Source organism: Eulemur rufifrons, chromosome 13, assembly GCF_041146395.1.
Source record: "Eulemur rufifrons isolate Redbay chromosome 13, OSU_ERuf_1, whole genome shotgun sequence".
Classification (NCBI taxonomy): Eukaryota; Metazoa; Chordata; class Mammalia; order Primates; family Lemuridae; genus Eulemur; species Eulemur rufifrons.
In genome coordinates, this window is record NC_090995.1 from 1,253,167 (window position 1) to 1,273,731 (window position 20,565).

Genomic DNA, 20,565 nt, shown 5'->3' on the forward strand with positions numbered 1-20,565 from the left:
TTTTGTTTCTCTGATGTAAACAAATTTATTTTATATTGCTATGTCAAACAATTGATAATCCAATTATCTAAGATTCTGGGGATTAAATTCTGCTTTTCATTGTTCTGCTGATTCTTAATCATGGTGGCTTTTCTGCCGACATGTTTTCTAATTTTTGATCAGGAGCTCATGTTTGTTTGAGCTATACTTTTTGGTTGCTTCTGCCAGGCTCCAAGGGTACCACCAATCTGTAACCACTTTACATTAATTTCTGAACTTGGGGTTTCCCAGTCTAAGCAGAGAGCGTAAGCTTGAACTCTGAATCTGCGAATCAAGTTGGGCCTGCAGTTACTGATTCTCAGGAGAGGCATTACCTCTCCCAATTCCCCAGAGCCTAGGCAGAGACAGGCAAATTCTTATCACCTCCGTGTGGGAAGACACCTATCAACAGAAACTATCCCCCTACCGCAGTCCCAATTTAAGTGGGGAATCAAAGTTCTAACTCCTCAGACTGGAAAGGCCCAAGGCCTTATCTTTTGTCTCTGGGAAGCTGCTAAAAACAAGCTCTCAACTATCCAGGTCAGCAAATATTTCTAGGGTAGCTGTGGCCCCATATCCTATAGTGTTTTCCCAAATTGCTCTTTTGTTTCATGGCTCCTGAGTACTTTTCATACTTTCCAATATACATTCGAGAAACTATATATTAGACAAACTTTCTAATATACATTAGAGAAATTATAAAGTAGAGAAAATGTTTGTTATGTTTTTGTTCTAGCATTTCTAAGTAGTTGCAGGACTATCTACTCTACCAGGTTTTGGAAATAGAAGAAAATTGAAATTTTAGGTAAGTTTTGAAGAAGGTTTTTATCCATAGTAAAGTTTGAGAACCACATTGCACTCTCTCCCACAGACTTCCTGAGGAACTTTATTAATAGTGCTCCATGTTTTCATCATTGTTTATCTTCAACTAAAACATGCTGGAAATTGTATTATGTGAGTCTATTTTTCTTCCTTAAATCCAACGTCCTGCTACTCAGGTGAAGTCAGGTGTCAGCCAACCTAGTTTAAGTTATGAATAAATAAAGCTAAAGATTCACCCACATGATTCGGCCTAAGATTTATAAAAAGAGGCTAATATTTGCAATCAGTGGGTAGGAATAGTCTGGGAACCTGCTTTTTTCTGAATAATAGATTATAAGCAGTTTTTCATGTTGTACATAGTCCTCATAATTATCACTTTTTTAAATAACAGTGGCATAATATTCCATTCCACGGCTATACCATGATTTGCCTATTCGATCATTTGTGTTACATGTTGTCATTATATAGTGACATGTGTCCTCAGAAATTATCATAGAATTCTCATAGACTCTCAGATTGGCTAGATGATGCAGTGTGATGTAACGAGTGTGGTGTGGGTCCCAGGCATCTCTGCGGTGAGAACATTTTTGGGTGATTCTGATGCCAACCCATGACTGAGAACCATAGATTTAAAGGACCTCTGTGAGCAGAAGCAGATCCTTAATATTACAATTAATAGTATCCCATGATGACTAAGAGTGTAGACTCTTAAATCATACAGCTTGAACTTGGGCTCCATCCCTAAAAGGTGTGAGCCCAACCAAGCTTCTTGATTTCTCTAGGCTCAATCTCCTCATTTATAAAATGAGGATCCTACCTCAGTGGATTATTGTGATGATTAAATGAGATGATGCAAGTAGGCACAGCGAGCCATTCTTACAATCATTCTTTTGCAGGGACGGGGACAAGAAGGTGAACAGAATTGTCTATGCATGTCTACATGCGCTCTCCAGCCTCCTCCATGAGACCGCAGAGAGGGAGGGCAGACTGGGGGATTCTGATTTGGAATCCACCGGGAGGGTGGAGAAAAGAAACTGGGGCTGGAGGGGAGCTTACAGCTTCACCTGTAGACTTGCAGACAGGTTGAAGACAACTTGTCTGTGGAGGAGGCAGAGGTCGGCACACAGGTGGGGACCACAGGGCTTCAGCATATACACTTCCTCTCTTATCAAGAATTACCAGCGTGTCCCTTGACGAGGCCAGGATTCCCGAATGGAATGGGGAGACACTTTCTACTCCTCGGACTGAGACCACTGGGTTTAGAAGAAACCATCAGAGGTTTGCTTCCGATTGAGCAATATTCCCAGGAATAATCACATGTGTAGGGAAGAGCAGAGGGCAGAAAACCGGGACTGGCCAATGTAGGAAGATCACCAAGACAGAACTGACAAAACACAACCTAAAACAGACAATTTGTAAATTCAAGAAGCATACGGCTCTCCTGATAATTTCCAAGGGTTACGTTTCACAGCTATTTAATATTATCCTGTGCTACGAGTTTCTTCTAATGAGTAGCTTTCTCCAGTTTAAAATGGTGACTTTGAATATATTAATATATATAGTGGATTTAGAGGGCTATTTTTTAAAACATTCTACAGGCAATGTTTTGTTCTAGGACCAAATATAAGACTTCTGAACTACTTGCAAGAAAAATTATCTGGAAGTCTAGACTGTAACCACAGTGGGAGGATTGTCAACACACAGGAGTTGTTTTTGTCTGCTGCCTAGAGCGGTACCTGACACACAGTGCTCAATGAATATTTATGAAATAAATTGCTTCCTCTCTTTGGCTTCAACTGCTAATGGTTAGAGTCATGCCTAATCAGCAACTGTACGGAAGAGCAAGTGAGAAAAAGCAGTAAAGCCTATTTAATTCTTTCGGCCGTTGATACAAGGTCTCACCTCTGTTTCATCTAAGGAAAAGCTAAAGGAAGACTTTACCGGCAAAGTGTCGAGTAACCTAAAACATTTCACTGCATTTAAAATGGATTAAAAAACACAAAACATTTAGGTGTAAACATTTTTACATGCAAAAATAAAAAGGGAAAAACATTAAAAAGACATTGTATACACCAGCTTTTTTTTTTAAATTAGCTGCTATCCAAAGGTTAACGTGACATGAGCTACAGCATGGTTCTTTACCATATTCGAGTCTTTCCCTTTGAGACTCTGATAAAAAGTCACACTCGTTTCCCCAGAGAAATGCACAAATATACACATAAAATTCCGCATATAAATACAGGAGTCCAAAAACCCTCTGAAACCAGCAAAAGGGATCCATGGACCCTAGGTTACAAAGCCCGTCTCGTCAATAAGCAGCTTTTCTCGTGGTTATCGAGCACAGGGTATGATGTACCAGGGGAAAATGGTTATTTTCCCTTAACATATATGCACAGTGAATAGCTCAGGGATGCGGTACCGGTACCGGTCCGTGGGCTGTTAGGGACCCAGCGCACCGTGGCCCGAGCTCCGCCCCTGCCCCCAGCCCGGCCCGTGGACAAACTATCTTCCCTGCAACGTGGGGACCAGGACACAGCAGGCGGCGAGCTGCAGGCAAGCGAAGCTTGAAGCCTCACCTATCCCCCTTGCGTGGAAAAACTGTCTTCCATGAAACCCGTCCCTGGTGCCAAAAAGGTTGTTGGGGACCACGGGCTTAGGGGTGTCCATGGAAATTCTAATAAATGAACTAGGTTCTATATGCAAGCCTAAATGGTTATTGGTAATCTTCTCCCCTGTGGTTTTAAGTAACTGAGTCAGATTAAATTATTCAAAATCAGTATTCCAATTAGATCCTTAGAACGGCAAACCTTCTGAATCAGACAAGTCTATACAAAGGACAGGGAGGTTATGCAAGGCTGCGTGATAGCCTCAAATGCCACAGCAGATCAGACAGTCTTCCCTTGACCTTGACAGAAACTTTACATGTAGGATTTTTAAGTGAAAGGCACCAAGAGTGGAGACTTCTTGTTTTGTTTTGTTTTAAATCAGTAGCGGGGAGGGGGACAACGAAAGAGCTGCTGTGGACCTGAACATTTCCACACATGCTCAACATCCACGCTCAGGAAAGAAAACGTCTGCGGGAACTGGCTTCCAGAAGAGAGTTGTACTTACACTCTGATTAGTAATAGTAACACTGACATCAGCTGCGATTCCAGTCCCTTGCCTCTGATATTTATAACTAAAGAGAAAAGAAGAATACTAACGGGTAAGCTAGAATCAAAGTTATGCTTGTTTATTTCTGTTTCGCATAGAGTGGGCCACACGGAAGAAGGTCACACCAGCTGAGGATGGGAGAGGGTGCTTTCCGGTCTCTCTAGGGGAGAATCAGGGAGCGTTTCTGAGCCCCAGGGAGCCTCTCCTTTTAACACTCACCTCTGTGAAGAGGAAGGCAATATGATTAAAAAAAAAATTCATGCATGACTTTCGGGAAAAAGGGGGCAGTGAGCGTTCCCTGGCACGCCTTGCTGAGTCAAAAACAGGCAGGGACAAGCTTGGCCTGGAGGAAGGTTCTTGTGCTTTTCTGCCAGCCTCTCCCATTAGGAGCTCCACCATGAAATGAGAACTGAGAAAACTTTAAAGGGAAATTTTATAGGACAGTATAATAGACTATTAAGTGTTTAACAACGGAACTTTTTTTTTTTTTTTAAAGAACAAGACATAAGAATCTGTATATTTATTTTCCTTAGATTTTTCTCTGAATATGATTTTTTCCTATGAGTCAGTAGAAACTCCACATTGTACGTGAATAAATTTTTATCTAGATAGGAAAGAGGAGTCAACAGGATTAAAGAGCACCACTGAATCTTCAGTGGAGCCCAGTCCTACCCCTCATTCGCCCTGGAAAGGGGCCATGATATATAACTGAAAATTTGGGTTGAAGCTAGTAAAAATGAATGTTCTTGAAAATGCCAGTACTTATAGATGCATACCTACACAGTAAAAATATAGAAACATCTCAGAGAACGGAAGCTCAGAGCAGTGGTTTACCTGGGAGGGAGGACGGGGGGACAAAGTGATGGGTGGGTGGGGCTTCAGTGTAACTGTGTTTTATTTGAGAGGAGAGAGATCAAAAGCAAATATGGTAAAATTTTAACATCTATTAAACTTACATTGTGGTACATGGTGTCTATTATATCAATGTTTAAACTTTCTATATGCTTGAAACATTTTATCATTTAATTTTTTAAAAAACAGTATATGAAGACTTGCACAGCAAAATATTAGAAAGCTAAATGAAATTCTTTCTTCTCAGCTATGTGAAACAAACATGCAGGGCACCAATGGCTCAGTGGCCCAAGTTCTAGAAATAATACCAATACCGGGAGGGGGGTGTAAGCCTCGCCTACACCTATCTGAAACCGATTTTTATGGATGCGACACAGTTCCAGTAGAAAATTCAGGATCTGGGTAGACTCCTAGCGTTGGTTTTAAAATGATTTAACTCGAGGCAACAAATTAGGACAGTCAATAGGGAGAGTAACCCAAACAGGTTACAGGTTTACACGTTCTATAAGTCTAGTTTTATGTCTGCAGCCACCAAACCACAGCCAGCACGCAAAGCTTTCAGGCTGCCACCTGACCCTATGCTGCGTCCCCTTATATGAGCACGCACTGAACTACCAGCCTTGCAGGGGCCTCTCCAGGACAGCCACGTGGCTGGAGGAGCTCTCAGGCACGGCAAGGAGACGGGGAGTGGGGATGGAGGAGGAGAGGCTGTCGGTGAGGAAAAGGCAGAGCCATAACGTTTTACTTTTAAGCCTGAACAAATGCACTTAACAGATACGCAGCAAATGTAAGGTTCAGCAGTATCATTTCGTTCCAGGAAATGGGGCGGCCCTCCCTCTGAAGTTCCTGCAGGAATGGATTCTGGGGCTGAGCGTGGGGCACTGTCCCCGATGCCTCTGCCCACCTGGAAGCCTCATTCCACAGGTGCTGCTACTGTTCACGCACTGCGCACGGAAGCCCCGTCTCCACTTTCACTTTCTCTTCTGTAAGGACAGCAGTCAACAGAGCCCCTACATTAACTTCTAGGTATGCAGTTATCATAGAATAGCGGACGATTCGGGTATATTTTTTCTCTTTTTTGTCTATCTCCTTAATATCCAGGTATACTAATTCAGAGATTCTAGGAGAGATAAAGACACCAAGATCATCATTTTGAAAACAAATATCTATTAATAATCAGGAAAAGCACAGGCTTATAAAAATACTATTCTTGGACGATTCTATATAATCTATGTGATACAACTTTATAGTAGAAAAGTATGAAAAGGAGTAGAGCTAAGATTGATTCCACTGTTGCATTTAGATCAGTAGTTCTCACACAGGGGTGACTTGGCCCCCCAGGGGACATTTGGCAGTGTCTGGAGACATTTTTGGTTGTCACCATTGTAGGGCATCTAATGAGTAGAGGCCAGGGATGCTGCTAAATATTCTATTAACATAATGCGCTGGACAGCCTCCCCAAACAAAGCGTTTTCTGGCCCAAACTGTCAATCGTGCCAAGTTTGAGACACTCTAGATGTATTCCTCTCATTGTTTCCTTTACAGCCTCACATAGACCTGGTGTTTAGCAAACTACTGCAGGAAAGACACACACAGTTGTAAGGTCTTCCTGATGAAAGAGATGCACTGAGAGCAATCCTTTCCTCTGTCTAAATTTTAAAGGGAAAAGGGATTAAAAGTCCCTTTGTAAACTTAAAAGTCACCCTCATCTCTTCTTTATGGAAAAGCTATTAGAAGGGATATTAGGAGAAGAGCTCTGAAAAAAAAAAATACCTGGTAGTTGTCTCTTTCTTTCCCTCTTCCCCATCCTTCTGATTAAGAGTTTCTAGGATAAATAAAATTACTTCCTTTAACTGTTAGGAACAGCAGAGCCATTTAAACTGTCAGTGAACAATGACAGGCTAAGGGAACAATGACAGCTTGTAATAGTCAGATTCTCTAAACCCCAAGTTCCTCCTTTTCTTACAGCTTGATTAAATGTTTTATAGATATATACTGAATTAGTGAATACAAAACAACTGATTGGGTAAAATGATGTGGTTGTAGATGAAGTTTAATAATGACCAATGTTCCCCATTTATATTTTGACTCGCTTTTTTATTAGTTGTTTACATGTCCATAATTCCCACCAAGTATCAAACTGCTTGATATAGAAACTGTCATTCCACAAGAACACCTAATGTCCATGAAGTTGTTCCATTTCTGAATTATTTGGTGACTGCGAGGTGGCAATATGTTTTTGAGTAAGCGACCCTTTACGCGAGAAGGATGTACAAAGACTGGGCATGAAAGGGTATGTAAAGTTTTCCATTAGCCAATAAATTCACAACAAAGTGAATGCCTTGTACTGGTTCATATCAACAACTGTTACTTAGCCACAAAACACTAGAGCAAGAGAAGTAAACAGTTCATGAAAATTATCATAATTTATATTTTTTTGTATGGAACCAGTCCAGAAAAAACTTCCAGTTTCTCACTTAAAATTAATTCTTCAGTTATAACCAGTGTCAATGCTGATACTGGTTCTCCTTCTCACAAATATACACACAGAGAAACACACGTATCTGTACGTATGACAGACAGACACGTGTGTTAAAAGGCCTGGATCTGACTCCCCGATACCTGAGCCTCTCTCTCCCCCGCTGCTCCCCAGCGTTACTCTCCGTGCCCTACTGCACCACTGGCCTCCGATGTCCTGTCCCCTCATCTCCCTGACCCCAGCACCCCAAATGCACACACTCTACCTGAGAGGTTCTGTGAGCAACAGTCTGTTGTTACGAGGATTAAAAGAGTTAATGTATATACAGCGCTTGGCAAATATTTGGTGTTTAATAGATGCTAATTAGCTTCTTTATTGCTGTTCCTCATTCCTCATCCAGGTTCTAAGGGACTTGAGGCCACTAGACTGTGGTCTGCTTCTGTGGACCAACGACATCCTATTTATCTGCCTAGTTACCTTTAACGGGAAAAACATCTTTCCTTCCACAACTAGAGTTCAGACACTTAAAATGCCAATATGACTAATAGGATCCATGCTATGTAATGCGGGTGAGTCACACTTGAAAGGTAAAGAATGACATTACAGTATTTTGTCTTTTGTTTTGGAACAAGGCTAAGAAATTAAAAAAGGCCTGGGCCTAGAAATGGGATGTGAGGAAAGAGAAGAAACAAAATGCAATGCTGGAAAGACCAAAGACAAATTTCCTTACGTCACCATTTTCCTGAGAGCGTGCTCTTTCGACCTTCACCTATCCACTGAAACAACTCAACAAAAAGACTGAGGCCAAAGGTATGTTACACCCTGCGGGGCACACACACATAGTGGGAACTGTTTCGTCCAAGCTTTGAATGACTGAGCAAATAAAAACTTTTATAAACGACTAAATTATAATTGTTGACTGGCTTATCTGCAAAACTGTATCAGTCTGTTTATTATTGGTCTATGAAACATGGTACAAGATTATGAAAATAAAAACACGCAGATTAACTTAGAGAAACGTAGTCCTAGTAAAATCAACAAACAAAAAAAGAACCTGAGGATGATAAAAGGTACAACCAAACACACCACCAACATGTCACGAGGCAGCTTGTTCCAAGAGGGACCAACACGCGCAGTGGCTGCTCACCTGCTCAGGTAGGGTAGCCGCCCTAGAGTACTTCCAGGTTCTCTATGGAGCACTTACGTACATTTTCTCATTTAATCTCTAAAAGACCTTATGAAGTATATACTATCCACAGTTCTGCATTTTATACATTTTACACATTAGGATACGAAGGTTTAGAAGTGTTGGAAAACCTACTCAAAGCCACACAGCTAATAACAGAAACTGGATCTGAATTCATGATCTTAAATATTTAATATACTTTATAATCCACACACTCAGTCATCTGTTTTGTTTTTTTGTTTTTTTTTTTTTTTCACTAAATCTCCAGAAAGCCAAAATCAAACCTTTCTTTTAAAGACTTCTTAAAGTTTCAGGAAGTACGCAATTTTAAAAACCTTTAAGGTGATCAAGAAATAGTAAAAGTTTGTCAGCTAATGTTGAAAACATTTTTAGTAAATGGAAATATTAGCAAAGTTTTAGTATCTGTCACGTCTATTGCTAAGAGACACATTTCTATTTAAAAGTTATAATAATCATATGAACACTTCAGCTTAGGGGCAAAAGCAAATTGCACTGATTTAAAGCAATTCCTCGGAAATCCTAGGAAATCAAATTTTCCAGAATTCAGAGAAGGACACCACAGACTTACTTTGACCTGAGGGTAGGACTTCTTGTTCTTTTCACTGGACGCACCAGGCAGTCCACCGTGGGATGGGCCTTCACATACATAACGGAAACGAAATCCTCTCTGCAAAGGTGAGCATTGAGCCAGTAAGTTAGAGAAATGCTGATTAAAAATTACTGTGACAAAGTTACATACCAATTTTTAAATCTTATGTGTACTAAATGAGAGAAGAAAAACGTGAAACTGTGAAAGAGGACGCTGTCCATGAGAATCACTTTTCCCCATAGTCTTTTCCTGGAAACGATATTCATTAATATTTGCACAGCGAGACGAGGCTGGGAAGCCGGGCACCGGGCCTGCGGAACCTCTGTCGCGGTGCACGTGAGCACAGGAAACTGCGGCAGGGCTGAGGCCTTCAGACTCGACATGCCGCGGCCTGTGTGCTCGGAGCTTCCCTCTCCAGTGGCTGCTGCCACGCTCCGAACTTTGCCACGGTACCCAACGTTAGGCTTCCTTGACTCTTACTTAGAGGAATGCCTTTATCTGCTCTGATTACAGCTGGTGCAGGAGGAACCTCAGCAGTGTCTTTTCAAACATGCCACACTGGTGTTGTGGAGCACGCCCCACGCTGGACCCTGCATCTGGTGAGCTTCTCTCGACAGTTCAGAGGATAAGGTTTTTGATTTTATAATTACTGATATGATCCAGCTTGATCCAGCTTGAACATTAACCGACCCGAATGAATCCCAAACCCAATAGTTCCCTTAAATATTACCCGACCAGGAATTTTATACACATAGTTAATCAACAAAGAGTTAGCTAGAAGCCTTTACTATTAATATCTAAACTACTAGGGGCTGATAATAAACACCATGTTTTTTTCATCGGCATAAAGAAGAAGATTATACCAGATCATCTTTAAGGTTTATTCCGGGTCTAACATTTTATGATTTAGAAAGCTAGCTTCATTATAATTAAGCATATTTGTATACATAGACTAAAACAAGGATAATTATGCAAATGGACCTCATCATCGTAGTAAGGGATTTTCACTGAATTTCCTGAAAGACTCAACTTTGTAATGATGTCAATTAATTTATGGTAGTATTAGCAGTTTATAACTGTTGGTGAGCAGATGGTTTTTGTTTTTCAAATTCAGTCTTTGGGGAAAAGAACACTATGTTAATATACTTGAAGGAAAATCCTCACCTTCCATTTATTTTTCTTGTGGGGCTGACTTCACATACACAGGACTAATCATGGGGCCGTCAGGAGCTCCCACACCCTCTAGTTGCTGGTGGGGCTCTCCACCTTGCTCATCCAGGCTTGGAATGCCGGTAACACGAAGGTCTTCACAGCTTTGAGCTCATGGACCAAGGTAAAATTTTTGCCCTCCCCAGACTGACTACATTTCATTATTACTCCTATGGCTTTGCAGTCTGAGTGTCCAGGTGGCTTGAACTCCTTTAAATCTCTGGGAAACACCTGGAACTGTCCCGTATTCTCTGAGGAATTCCTGATTTCCAAAGATCAGTCCTAAAGCATACATCACCAGATGATTAAGGCATGATGCAAACTCCCTAGTCTGGGAATGTTCCTCCAGGCACACAACGATCTTCAGTGTATGATCAACTCATCAAAGTGAGACCCAAAATAACTCCTGCGTATGGCTCCTCAGGAGAGTCCAAACTTACACACCAGGGGAGCCTTCTGAGGTGAGGTTTTAGGGGCAATTCCTTTGTTTTGCTTCTCACAAAACTCAAATTAAAAAAGTAAGTTGCAAATTTAGCCCTGTACCTTTTGTAAGCAACACCTATTGGTTTGTTTTAAATAACTAAGTGAAATTTCTAAAAGCATGGAAAAGCAACACATGTGCAACAGTTAGCCTCCAGAATTAGCTCAACATAGAGATTTACTTGACTGCTAATCAATTTAAACACCGCTTCAGTTTTTACACAATGTTTAGATAATTAACACTGAATAATACACAACAGAACAGGCTAGTCTAAAAATTAGTAGTCTGTGCTATGACTCATCTCTGTCAGACGTAGGGAAAATCTGTGGCAAAGAGGCCCTGAAGAAAAAGAACATTTTTCTATCTTAAAAATTAATAAAGCAATTAATGAATTGCTTTAATCACAAAATTCCTTTGGGACAGTAGACACATATGTTCACGTATATGTTTATATCTTATTAGGAGTGATGTCCAATGAATTATAAGTATATAGCCTGTCTTAGCTTTTTTACAGTTTGAAAAACACTTGATAGATATTACTCACGGCTACACAAGAGTATCTAAAGTTCTGCACAAAGAAATTTTTAACCTGAGGATGGAAATTTGTAACTTTTTTTTCAGGAAGATAAGATACCTTCAAATGCATTGTCTGGACGCACTGCTGATTCTAAATTTCTGAGATTAAAGGTTTGCCAGTGCACACAGCCATTCATCTCAGTAACTCCATTTGCTTAAAATGAGTCATCAACCTCAAAGGCAAGGCTACCTGCATCCAATCAGAACATCTGACTTAATGCGACCTTCTTACTTTCACTGAATTCAGATGTCAAAATAATATCAGTTAGGTAAACACATTGTTTTACTCACATAAGCTTTTGTGCATACACATATAATGAACTAAATTATGAATTCTGGAACTACATTAATCCTTCAGGTAAATCATAAATGTCATTTTTTTCCTTATGACTGTTGGGCCCATGATAAAGAAATTGCATTTCAGAATTCTTAATGTAATGCTATACTTACGAAAATGGATGTGTGAAAAAATATTTTATCCAGTATGCAGACAAATATTTCAGTTGATTTCTCAATGTCATCAATTACCCAGATCTTACAAGCTGGGAAATCTTTCAGGATCCCAGATCACTGCGTAAAATTTCAACGGATAAAATTCCACTGAGAGGGTCTTTGAAAGGATTGCTGACCTCCTGTGAGATACCACTGCTACAGAGTTGGACACAGAAGTAGAGCAGAGTAAAGTTTTATTGGCAGCCTGTGGGGTCAGGACGTGCCAGCTGCAGGCAACTAGAACAATGCCCCAAAGTCTCATGTGGCATTCCTGTCCCCACAATAAAAACTGTTATCTAATTTTGACCTTGTAGGGATAGTCTGTTTGGGAATTATTAAGATATTTATATCCTTTAAATGCTGACCAAATCTAATACATATATATTCTGGAAACCACAATGCAGTGGATGCCTTATTTAGGTTCTTGACCTAGTTAGCACTGATTAAATGTTACACAATGCAAAAGTGTTACGCTCACCTGAGCTAATAAGAAGAATGCTTAGAAAAGGTATTGGGTAATATAACTGCAAGAGGGCAGGTGTGTGTGTCCTCAGCCTTACACAAATGTGATAAGAACGTCCATTCAGACATTTACTGACTGTCCTCACTCTGTGAGGGACTATGTCGTTACTTCCATCTCTTAATAATTAAAATCTCCTACAGGCAGAAATGAAAGATTCTCTTTCCTCCTCTTTCACAGCCCTGGTCCCATTCAATTTCCAACAAATATTTATTCACAGAGTTGGGACATGGTGAGGAGGCCATTACCATTCAAGCCCCTGCAGAATCTAGTGGTAAGAGGAAGAGGCTGATAAGAAAACACTCCTTTCCTTACTCCACAGAGGCTGAGGCTAACAGCAGGGCGAAGGGAACTCAACGGTCCATTCTAACACTTTACCTCCCACAGGTACTCCCAGTAGCTTAGGTTACGTGTTCCAAAGACAGAATAGGAAAGGCTGGTGCTACTAAATGAAGGAGGAAGGCTGAGAAGTATTACACGTGCAAGAACATGATTGATGGATGTAATTCCGTGTATGTGAACCACATGAATGTGTATTTCCTTGTAAATGAAAATAAATAGAAATAACCCGTGCCTGTCCTGGGAGTAGCTGGTAAGCTAAGCTGGGAGACATAGAAGAATACCAAGGATCTACAACTAAATGGAGTTTTACAGAACTAAGTACTAAGGCTTAAGACAGTTTGAAGAATGGCCAAGAGAACCGTTAAGTGAACGAATAAAGTTGTTACATAATTTGACAGGTTGTTGGTCTTCCAGGGAAGCTTCTTCTTTCATAAAATTTGTTTACTATTCTTCAGTGCTTGAGATCTCAACATTAGACATAGGAATCTAACATTTAAAGAAAAAGTACCACCCCTTTAATCTTCTTACCTGTTTAGGTTGCTCTAATATTTGAAGATATGGACCATCTGCTAAAGACAAAAACAACAAACAGAAACCAAAAGAAACTGTGAGGCTTCAAATATGGTATCAAATGCAAAGCAATTCAAAAATTCAAATTACGTTTCTATATAGAGATTTCAAATCAATCTTAGCTAAAACTCCACAAAGATATAATTTTTCTTCCTTGTTTGAAATATTGAATTTACCCTTATATTAAAAATAGTTTCACAGTTTTAGGGAGCCACGATAAATAAGTGCTGGTCGGATGTTGATGGCACACGGCCCAAGGCAGGAGGGCCGGCAAACATTGTCAACAGCCTCCGCAATCTTCTCTCTCCTCACAAAGCATTTTAAAATGACAAATACCAATTTAAAGCAGCAACCACTTCCTGGGCACTATGACATTTTCTTTTGCTTTCACATCATTAGACACGGACTTTCATTTTTCAAAGAGAATGTGCATAACATGAAATTAAAAGAGACTGGGCTCGCAACCTACATGTGTGAGATACACAGATAGTGATCTCAGACTATGTGTCCCTGACACTGAGTTTTCTGTTCTTTTCCTTATCTGAATCCATGAGTGCTACCCTTTACTTCCTAACCAGTTAGCTTGTTTCCATTCTCCTCCCCACCTTTCAATTTAATTTGGCCTATCGGACATTGAGAGCTTTTCTTATTAATCTGTAGACTTGATGCTTATGCAAAATTTCTTAATATTGTGCCGTTATATAAACTCTGTTCTAGAACAGCTCAGGCATTTTATAAAATCCTGAAAATAATTTAATTGAAGATAGGTGCATGCAAACTAATTATTGTAAAAACATATAGAAAACTACAGGCTTAATACCCACCCTAACTGTATCTGACTTGAACATTCAAAGGAAATCAGACCCTCTGACAGCACAAATACAATGTATTCAGTCTGAAAAGTCCCTAAGCCCCCGTGCTGGTTTTTATGTGAACATTACAATAATCCATAGCTCTGCAACAAGTAAGGCATATGGTGTTTCTCATCTGTTTGAATATAAATTATGATGTTTGGCATAAAAATATTCTAGGAGAACGTTTCTGTGTTCATTTAAATCTTCATTGTCTCTCAGCTAGAAGCTTTTAAGACCTAGTATTATGGATAAACAAATTTGTGAAGAGATAAATTTTCAGGTTGAAATTAAAAATAAACTATAACTTAAAAGAGAACTTATTTTTATCTTTCAGTATTATGATGAATCAGGATAAGAGTAAAGAACTGCAGAAAACAAAGGTAGAGTTATTTCCTGTTATTATTCAAGAAATTTGTAAGGAAGCTGGTTGAAAAGTAAATGCATTTGAAGTGAAACATACACAAGAAAAGAAAAATGGGAAGTCACTGGTCAGTGTAGTAATGTAGTAAATTATATTCTTTTTTATGTATGAAATTTATCCCTTAACATTTCAAACTACTTTTAGAAACGTCATTGCAATTTTAAAATCCAAAAAATGGCTAGAATTTAATTTTGATTAAGGAAGTAAAATTGATTAGAAATAGAAATATTTTCACATTTTTATATACAGCCTGTATAACAATGTAACAAACATAAAAACATTCCCTCTAGAATACTAAAAGAACATATCAAGAAGACAGACCCCTCAGAAAGCAACCTTTGGATAAGACGCCATGAAAAATATAGAAGAGTTGGGAGCACATTTACATGAAACTTCAAAGTCTCTCACTTTTATTAACTCTTCTAAAAATATTTACAGTTTTGCTATTATTTTTCCTTTAGGATTTAATTTCCTTTAAATATGTGAAATTCCATGTCAATGGAGCCATTTTTCACTTTCTGGGAACATACTCAAAAGTTAAATCAACTAGAAAATTCGATTTGATGCGCATATGCATATGGTTTGTTTTAAGGCCAACCTTCTTTTGGCCACATTAATGTGCCATGAAAAGTGACATCCCCTGTGCAGAGGAATTTCAGTTGCAGCATAGTATTACAGACCTAACTCGCGCCATGTCCCACGGTTTCCAAGTAGCAGAGCTACTGATGGGTTTAGATTTCAAGAAATCTACAAGATTAAACAAATCTATATGAAAGTTACAAGTTATAATAGCTCAGATTTGCAAATTAATGTTGGCTTAGATAATCTGTCTATCCCTTTAAAATCTGAATGAAACATGCCCTACATCTTGGACTCTAAAAATTGGACTATGCCAACTGCAACAAAGAGGGAAAAATATACGGATAAAAATGAAGGAGCATTAACAACTGGAAAATAAGATTGTTAGGTATAATTTTTAAAAGTTTTTCTAATATTATGGCAAAATAATTTCTACAATATGAAGCTCTGACCACAGAATATTTACCGAGATGGTTCTTTTGATAATCTTACTTGTGTGCCTGTAAACCTGAAGAAAAACAAAAAAATCAAGAAAACGTCGGCCTTAGGATACTGTTGGGTATTCACAAGGCACGAGACGGAAACGTGTATATTTCTTGAGGACAGAATCAAGTTCTTACAATTTTAGTAATACATTAATACCAAGAAAAATACTTTGAACCTCAGAACAAAAAAGTTCACAGGAAACACAGACGCTACCGAGACGTTTACTTATTCACAGGAAGCTGACCTAGAGCTCAAATTGGACAGCTCTTCACAAGATCTCAGACACAGGAGCCTAAAAAATATATTTTGTAAGGTAAGGAGAGAAAGGCCTGTGTAACACAGCTTCACTAGCGAAGGTACAAGTGTGGCAGATCTCTCTTCCCCTCCCATGAACTAGAAATATTAAAGATATAAATGCATCAAAACATCCTAATCTAAAAAATGAAAAGGAAGTACTAGAGTAACCATAATAATGGGAATGACACAAATTGGGTAAAGTCTCCCAGAGCAGACAAGCAAATCCATGGCAAATAAAACAGCTGATGCCCACGTCAGTGATCACCAAACTCTGTCTTGTACAGAACCTCCGTAGTTCACTCCCCCTGCTTTTGAACATGTTAAACTAGTGATGTCAAGAGCAAAACAGAACATAAAAAGAGCCATCACACCGAGCTTCCGTACAAATCTATCAGTTGAAAAAAAGAGGCTAATGAAGCGGATTTTTAAATTGGTTACTCATATGAAATTAACCAGTTGCTGATGGGGGATAATTAATACTGTCATGTTAGAAGGAAGGATTATTATTGTTTTATCCAACTGGTCAGAATGGAAAGCTAAATGTTTCCCATGATTTTTCTATGGAGATGATTTTTGTGATTTCTGCACACTGTTGCCCAGTGCCGGGCACACTGGCTGGCACACAGCAGACCCTCAGACTCACGCTTTGGACAGAACTGAGGCGTCGAGACTGCCTCCTGTGAATGCCTCTGTGAGTCCGGGACAAGAGACAGAGGACTGAAAACGGGCGCAGAGATGATATGATTGGGTGAAAAGGAAAATCATTACATCGAGTGAAGAAACTCCTTCTGCGTTGCCCTGGGAGATATTAACAACTGCAGGAAGCCATACAAGGAGCAATTGAGGTGAAACATTTTTGTGCAAACATATTTCAAGAAAGTATATTAAAAGATTGGTTTTTAAAATATAAATCATCATTTCCCTTCTAGGTACATCACTGAATTTCTAAAAGAAACTATTAGCAAATACTGAACTTTAAAAAACGTGAAAGCAAAACAACAGGCAACAGGAATGAGTCCCCTTACCTGTTGGCAGTGCCATCTCTGGTTGAAATAATTCTGGATTAAATATTGTATGATTCAAAGGATTTAAAGGAAACATCTGTAAAGAAGCAAATTTAAATCTTTCAATCATTTTTCCAACATAATATTAAAAATTTGCAGCTAGGATACCTAAAACTTAATAACAGGAATGACAACTAAAGCCAAAACCAAAAAGCTGAAAACATTTTATATTGGGATTTTAAAATACCTTCACGAGACCTAGTTAAGTTCTCATGTGTATGAAATTTTGCATAGGGTTGGACTACATTTATGTCACAAAAGGATTTGAGAAGAATAACCTACCTATAAGGTCTCCAGAGGCAAGGAGCTGGTATGGCCTTCTTACTAGTACATTTTCAGAGCCAAGTGTATGCTTATCACAGAGTAGATACTTAATAAATATTTGTTGAATAAATGATTTGAAGCTTATACTCTCTTATAAATATCAGAATATAATCCTAGAGATCTATGTTTCTATTATAGTGGTAAATACATCCCTAATCTAGCTACCCAATTTCAAGGCCTCAAATTATAGACAGCAGCTCTGGAACTATTTACAGAATAATTGAAAATTAACTTACAGTCCAAAGAGCAGATGACTAAGCAATGAGGACACTCATTTTTTTTTTTTTACCTTTATTTTCTTAGCATAATACAAAATACCTGGAATTTGGTGGGTGTTTTAGGCTGAATAATGGCCCCCCACACTGTCCACATCCTAATCCTCAGAACCTGCGGATGCTCCTTATATCCCAAAGGGATTTTGCAGATGCCGTTAAGGTAAGCAGATGACTCCCTAAGAGGGATTCCGGAGAGCAAAGGAGCGACCTTGGGAGCAGGAGGCTGGAGGGATGGGGGTGCACGCGCCCAGGGATGTGGGCAGCCTCTAGAAGCTCAGAAAGGCGCAGAAACGAGCCTCTAGAACCTCTAGAAGGAACGCAGGCCTTCCAGCATGTGGGTTTAGACTTATGACCTCCAGACTCAGGAAAATAACTTAGTGTTTTAAGCCATAAATTTGTGATAATTTGTCACAGCAGCAAAGAAAACTAACACAGAAAACTAACACAGTGGGCATGTAATATATTTTGCTGGAATTAAATTCTATCCTGATAAAACACTTCTAATTACTTATCGCAAGGAAAAAAGTTTTCTCCCAGTTCATTCATTTAGAACTTTAAATTCATATTTCTGAGCTTGCTATTTGTTTTAGCCTAAAGAAGTCACCTGCTTGAAATGTCTGTGGTCAGCATAGAAATAACCGTACTTTACTTTTTATGATAGGCTGGTCAGTAAGTGTGCTGGAACTAGCATAGTTTTTATATAGCTAGTATTACAACTTGTCTCTTGTCATTCTTAGTAACTTATTAGAGGTTCTTGGGTACCTAAGAATCTAGTATGCCTAGTTAAATCAAGAGGAAGAAAAACAGCATTTAAATAAAGAACACTTCAGATCCAGTTGTGGTGGATGCAAAGTTTCAACTGAGGAACAAAAAAAATGTTCCCCTTCAATGCTTCAGGATAAAGTTCATTGATGCTATTCATTGTTTGCTGAAAAGGAAATACGGGAATGAGAAAACATGTTCTGCAAAAATGGGCCTCACCTTACAAGGGGTATTTGCCAATGTCAGAGCAAAAAAGACAACTTGGCTGGAAAAATCTCCTTTCCTGTGGTCTTGCAGGTGGCTAAAATGACTGCAGAGTGGGCACAAGCACCCATCTTAGGGGAGAGATACAAACCCTGTTTTAGACAAAGAAGAGCAGCTGTTGTATGCAGCTCTCATTGTTCATCAGGTTATGGTGGAGAGCAAATTCCTGACTACACTAAAACACTGAGGATATACCAGGAGGACATACAAACTTTAGGAAATAAGAATCATTAAGCTCGAGACAAGAAAAAACAATTTCAAGGACCTCTCCCCTCAAAAATAAAAATATCAGAACACACCCAAGCGCTGTTGCTGATCACAAAAATGCCCACATGACAAAAACTTTCAAAATGAATGTTTTCAGCAGGTTTTACTCTTGTGTGGCATAAAGAACCATCTCTTGCTGATAAGATTTCCTGCACACAGACAGGAAGGCACGGTTTAAAATCAAGCAGAAACAATCCTAGTGCTGCTTAGTCTGCCTTTAATTGTTAGAGATGGCATATTAAAAGTGAAAGGCAAAATAAAGGGTTTTGATGAATGAACAGCCAAATGTTTTTCACACTGCCATCAAAGAAAACGTTCCTAGATTTATCTTATATCACCATTTTTACAATAAAACTAGAAAGGAGAATCTTAATGTGAAAAGCAATGCATACCCACTCTTTCTAAATTAACCATGACATTACCAATGGCAGTGAATGATCTGTCTATTTTATTCATAGAAACAACACGAGATCTCTTAAAAAGTATTTTGCTTTTGGTTTTATTTTTCTGACTGATTCGTTGTATGCGTAAATTTGGGAAATCTGTTGTTTCAAATAGTTGCCACTAAAATTTAAACGTGAAATGTTAATGAATCGTGGACCAGAGTTTCCTGATACGTCGTGTTCCTTCACCTTGTCTAGCCTAGACAACTACATCTTTCAAATCTAGCTTACAGAGACTCCTTTTGGAAAGCCCTCCATCACTTTGCTCTTCCCCCAAGGAAGCACCTATGATCTCTCCCAACATCTCTGCCCCACTCTGTGCAGACCACTAGAGCATTTATCACCAAATGCAAATGGCGTCTCTGTCCTTCCTGTCAAAATGGCAGCTTCTTGAAATGGGAGTCTATATATCACTTATTTTTGTATCCCTACTAAACCAATGTTCTACTACACAGTAATATCTCAGTAAACAGCTGACGCATAAATAAATCTCAGTGTCTTAAATACTTCTTAGAATCATTATTTATGTTTTCTAAAAAAATTACTAACATATCTTTTAAGGAAAATTTTTAAAAATTTTAAATATTTAATATTGCCATTGCAGTTACTCCAGAATCTGAAAATTGGTTTCAAATGATTCTATATGGGGGCGGAGGTGGGAGGAACAAAATGTTAATAACCAACATGGGGATTTGTTGGACTAGTTGACATTTCTGTAGGCTTGAAACTTTTCAAAACTAAAGAGCTAGGAGAAAAAGAAAAAGTACAGCAGTATGGTTTCACAACTGCTAATATAACCATAATGAACAGTTTTATGCTCCCAAAGCACATTCATTACCAACTGAGTATTTTCAACACCTCTGTGAGTGTGAGCGTAGAAATTTGCTAGCATTTCTATTTTGCAAATGAGAAAAGGAAGGATTAAAGGGGCTAAATGACTCCTCAAGTCTGAAGAGCTGATCAGTAGCAGTCAGCAGTTATATAAAGATCTTCAAATCCTAAGTTCAAAGGTCTTTTTACTACACTGATCTGCCTCCTCATTAGATGAGTTTGGTTTTCTTGTTTTGTTTTGTTTTTGTGTCTGCTCCTTTGAGGAAAGATGGATTTTAAATAAATATTTTAAGGGGCTGTAATGGGTTGAACTGTGTTCCCTCCCAAAAAAGATACATTTAAGTCCTAATCCTTGGTACCTACGAATAGGACCTTATTTGAAAATACA

General features: G+C 38.9%; 1 protein-coding gene across 3 annotated transcripts in view; it reads right to left on the reverse strand.

The window, feature by feature from the left end:
* Positions 1-20,565, reverse strand: part of NFKB1 (nuclear factor kappa B subunit 1) — a 116,937-nt gene that overhangs the window by 71,479 nt on the left and 24,893 nt on the right. For 2 of the 3 annotated variants that reach the window (XM_069485601.1, XM_069485602.1), the window contains exons 3-5: positions 16,973-17,048; positions 13,269-13,306; positions 9,100-9,198 (exon numbers count right to left, since the gene is read on the reverse strand). In XM_069485601.1, coding sequence (XP_069341702.1) covers positions 9,100-9,198; positions 13,269-13,306; positions 16,973-17,048 — 213 coding nt within the window. Of the gene's footprint in view, positions 1-9,099; positions 9,199-13,268; positions 13,310-16,972; positions 17,049-20,565 lie in introns of all 3 variants that reach the window. The other variant, XM_069485603.1, reaches the window with a different exon arrangement.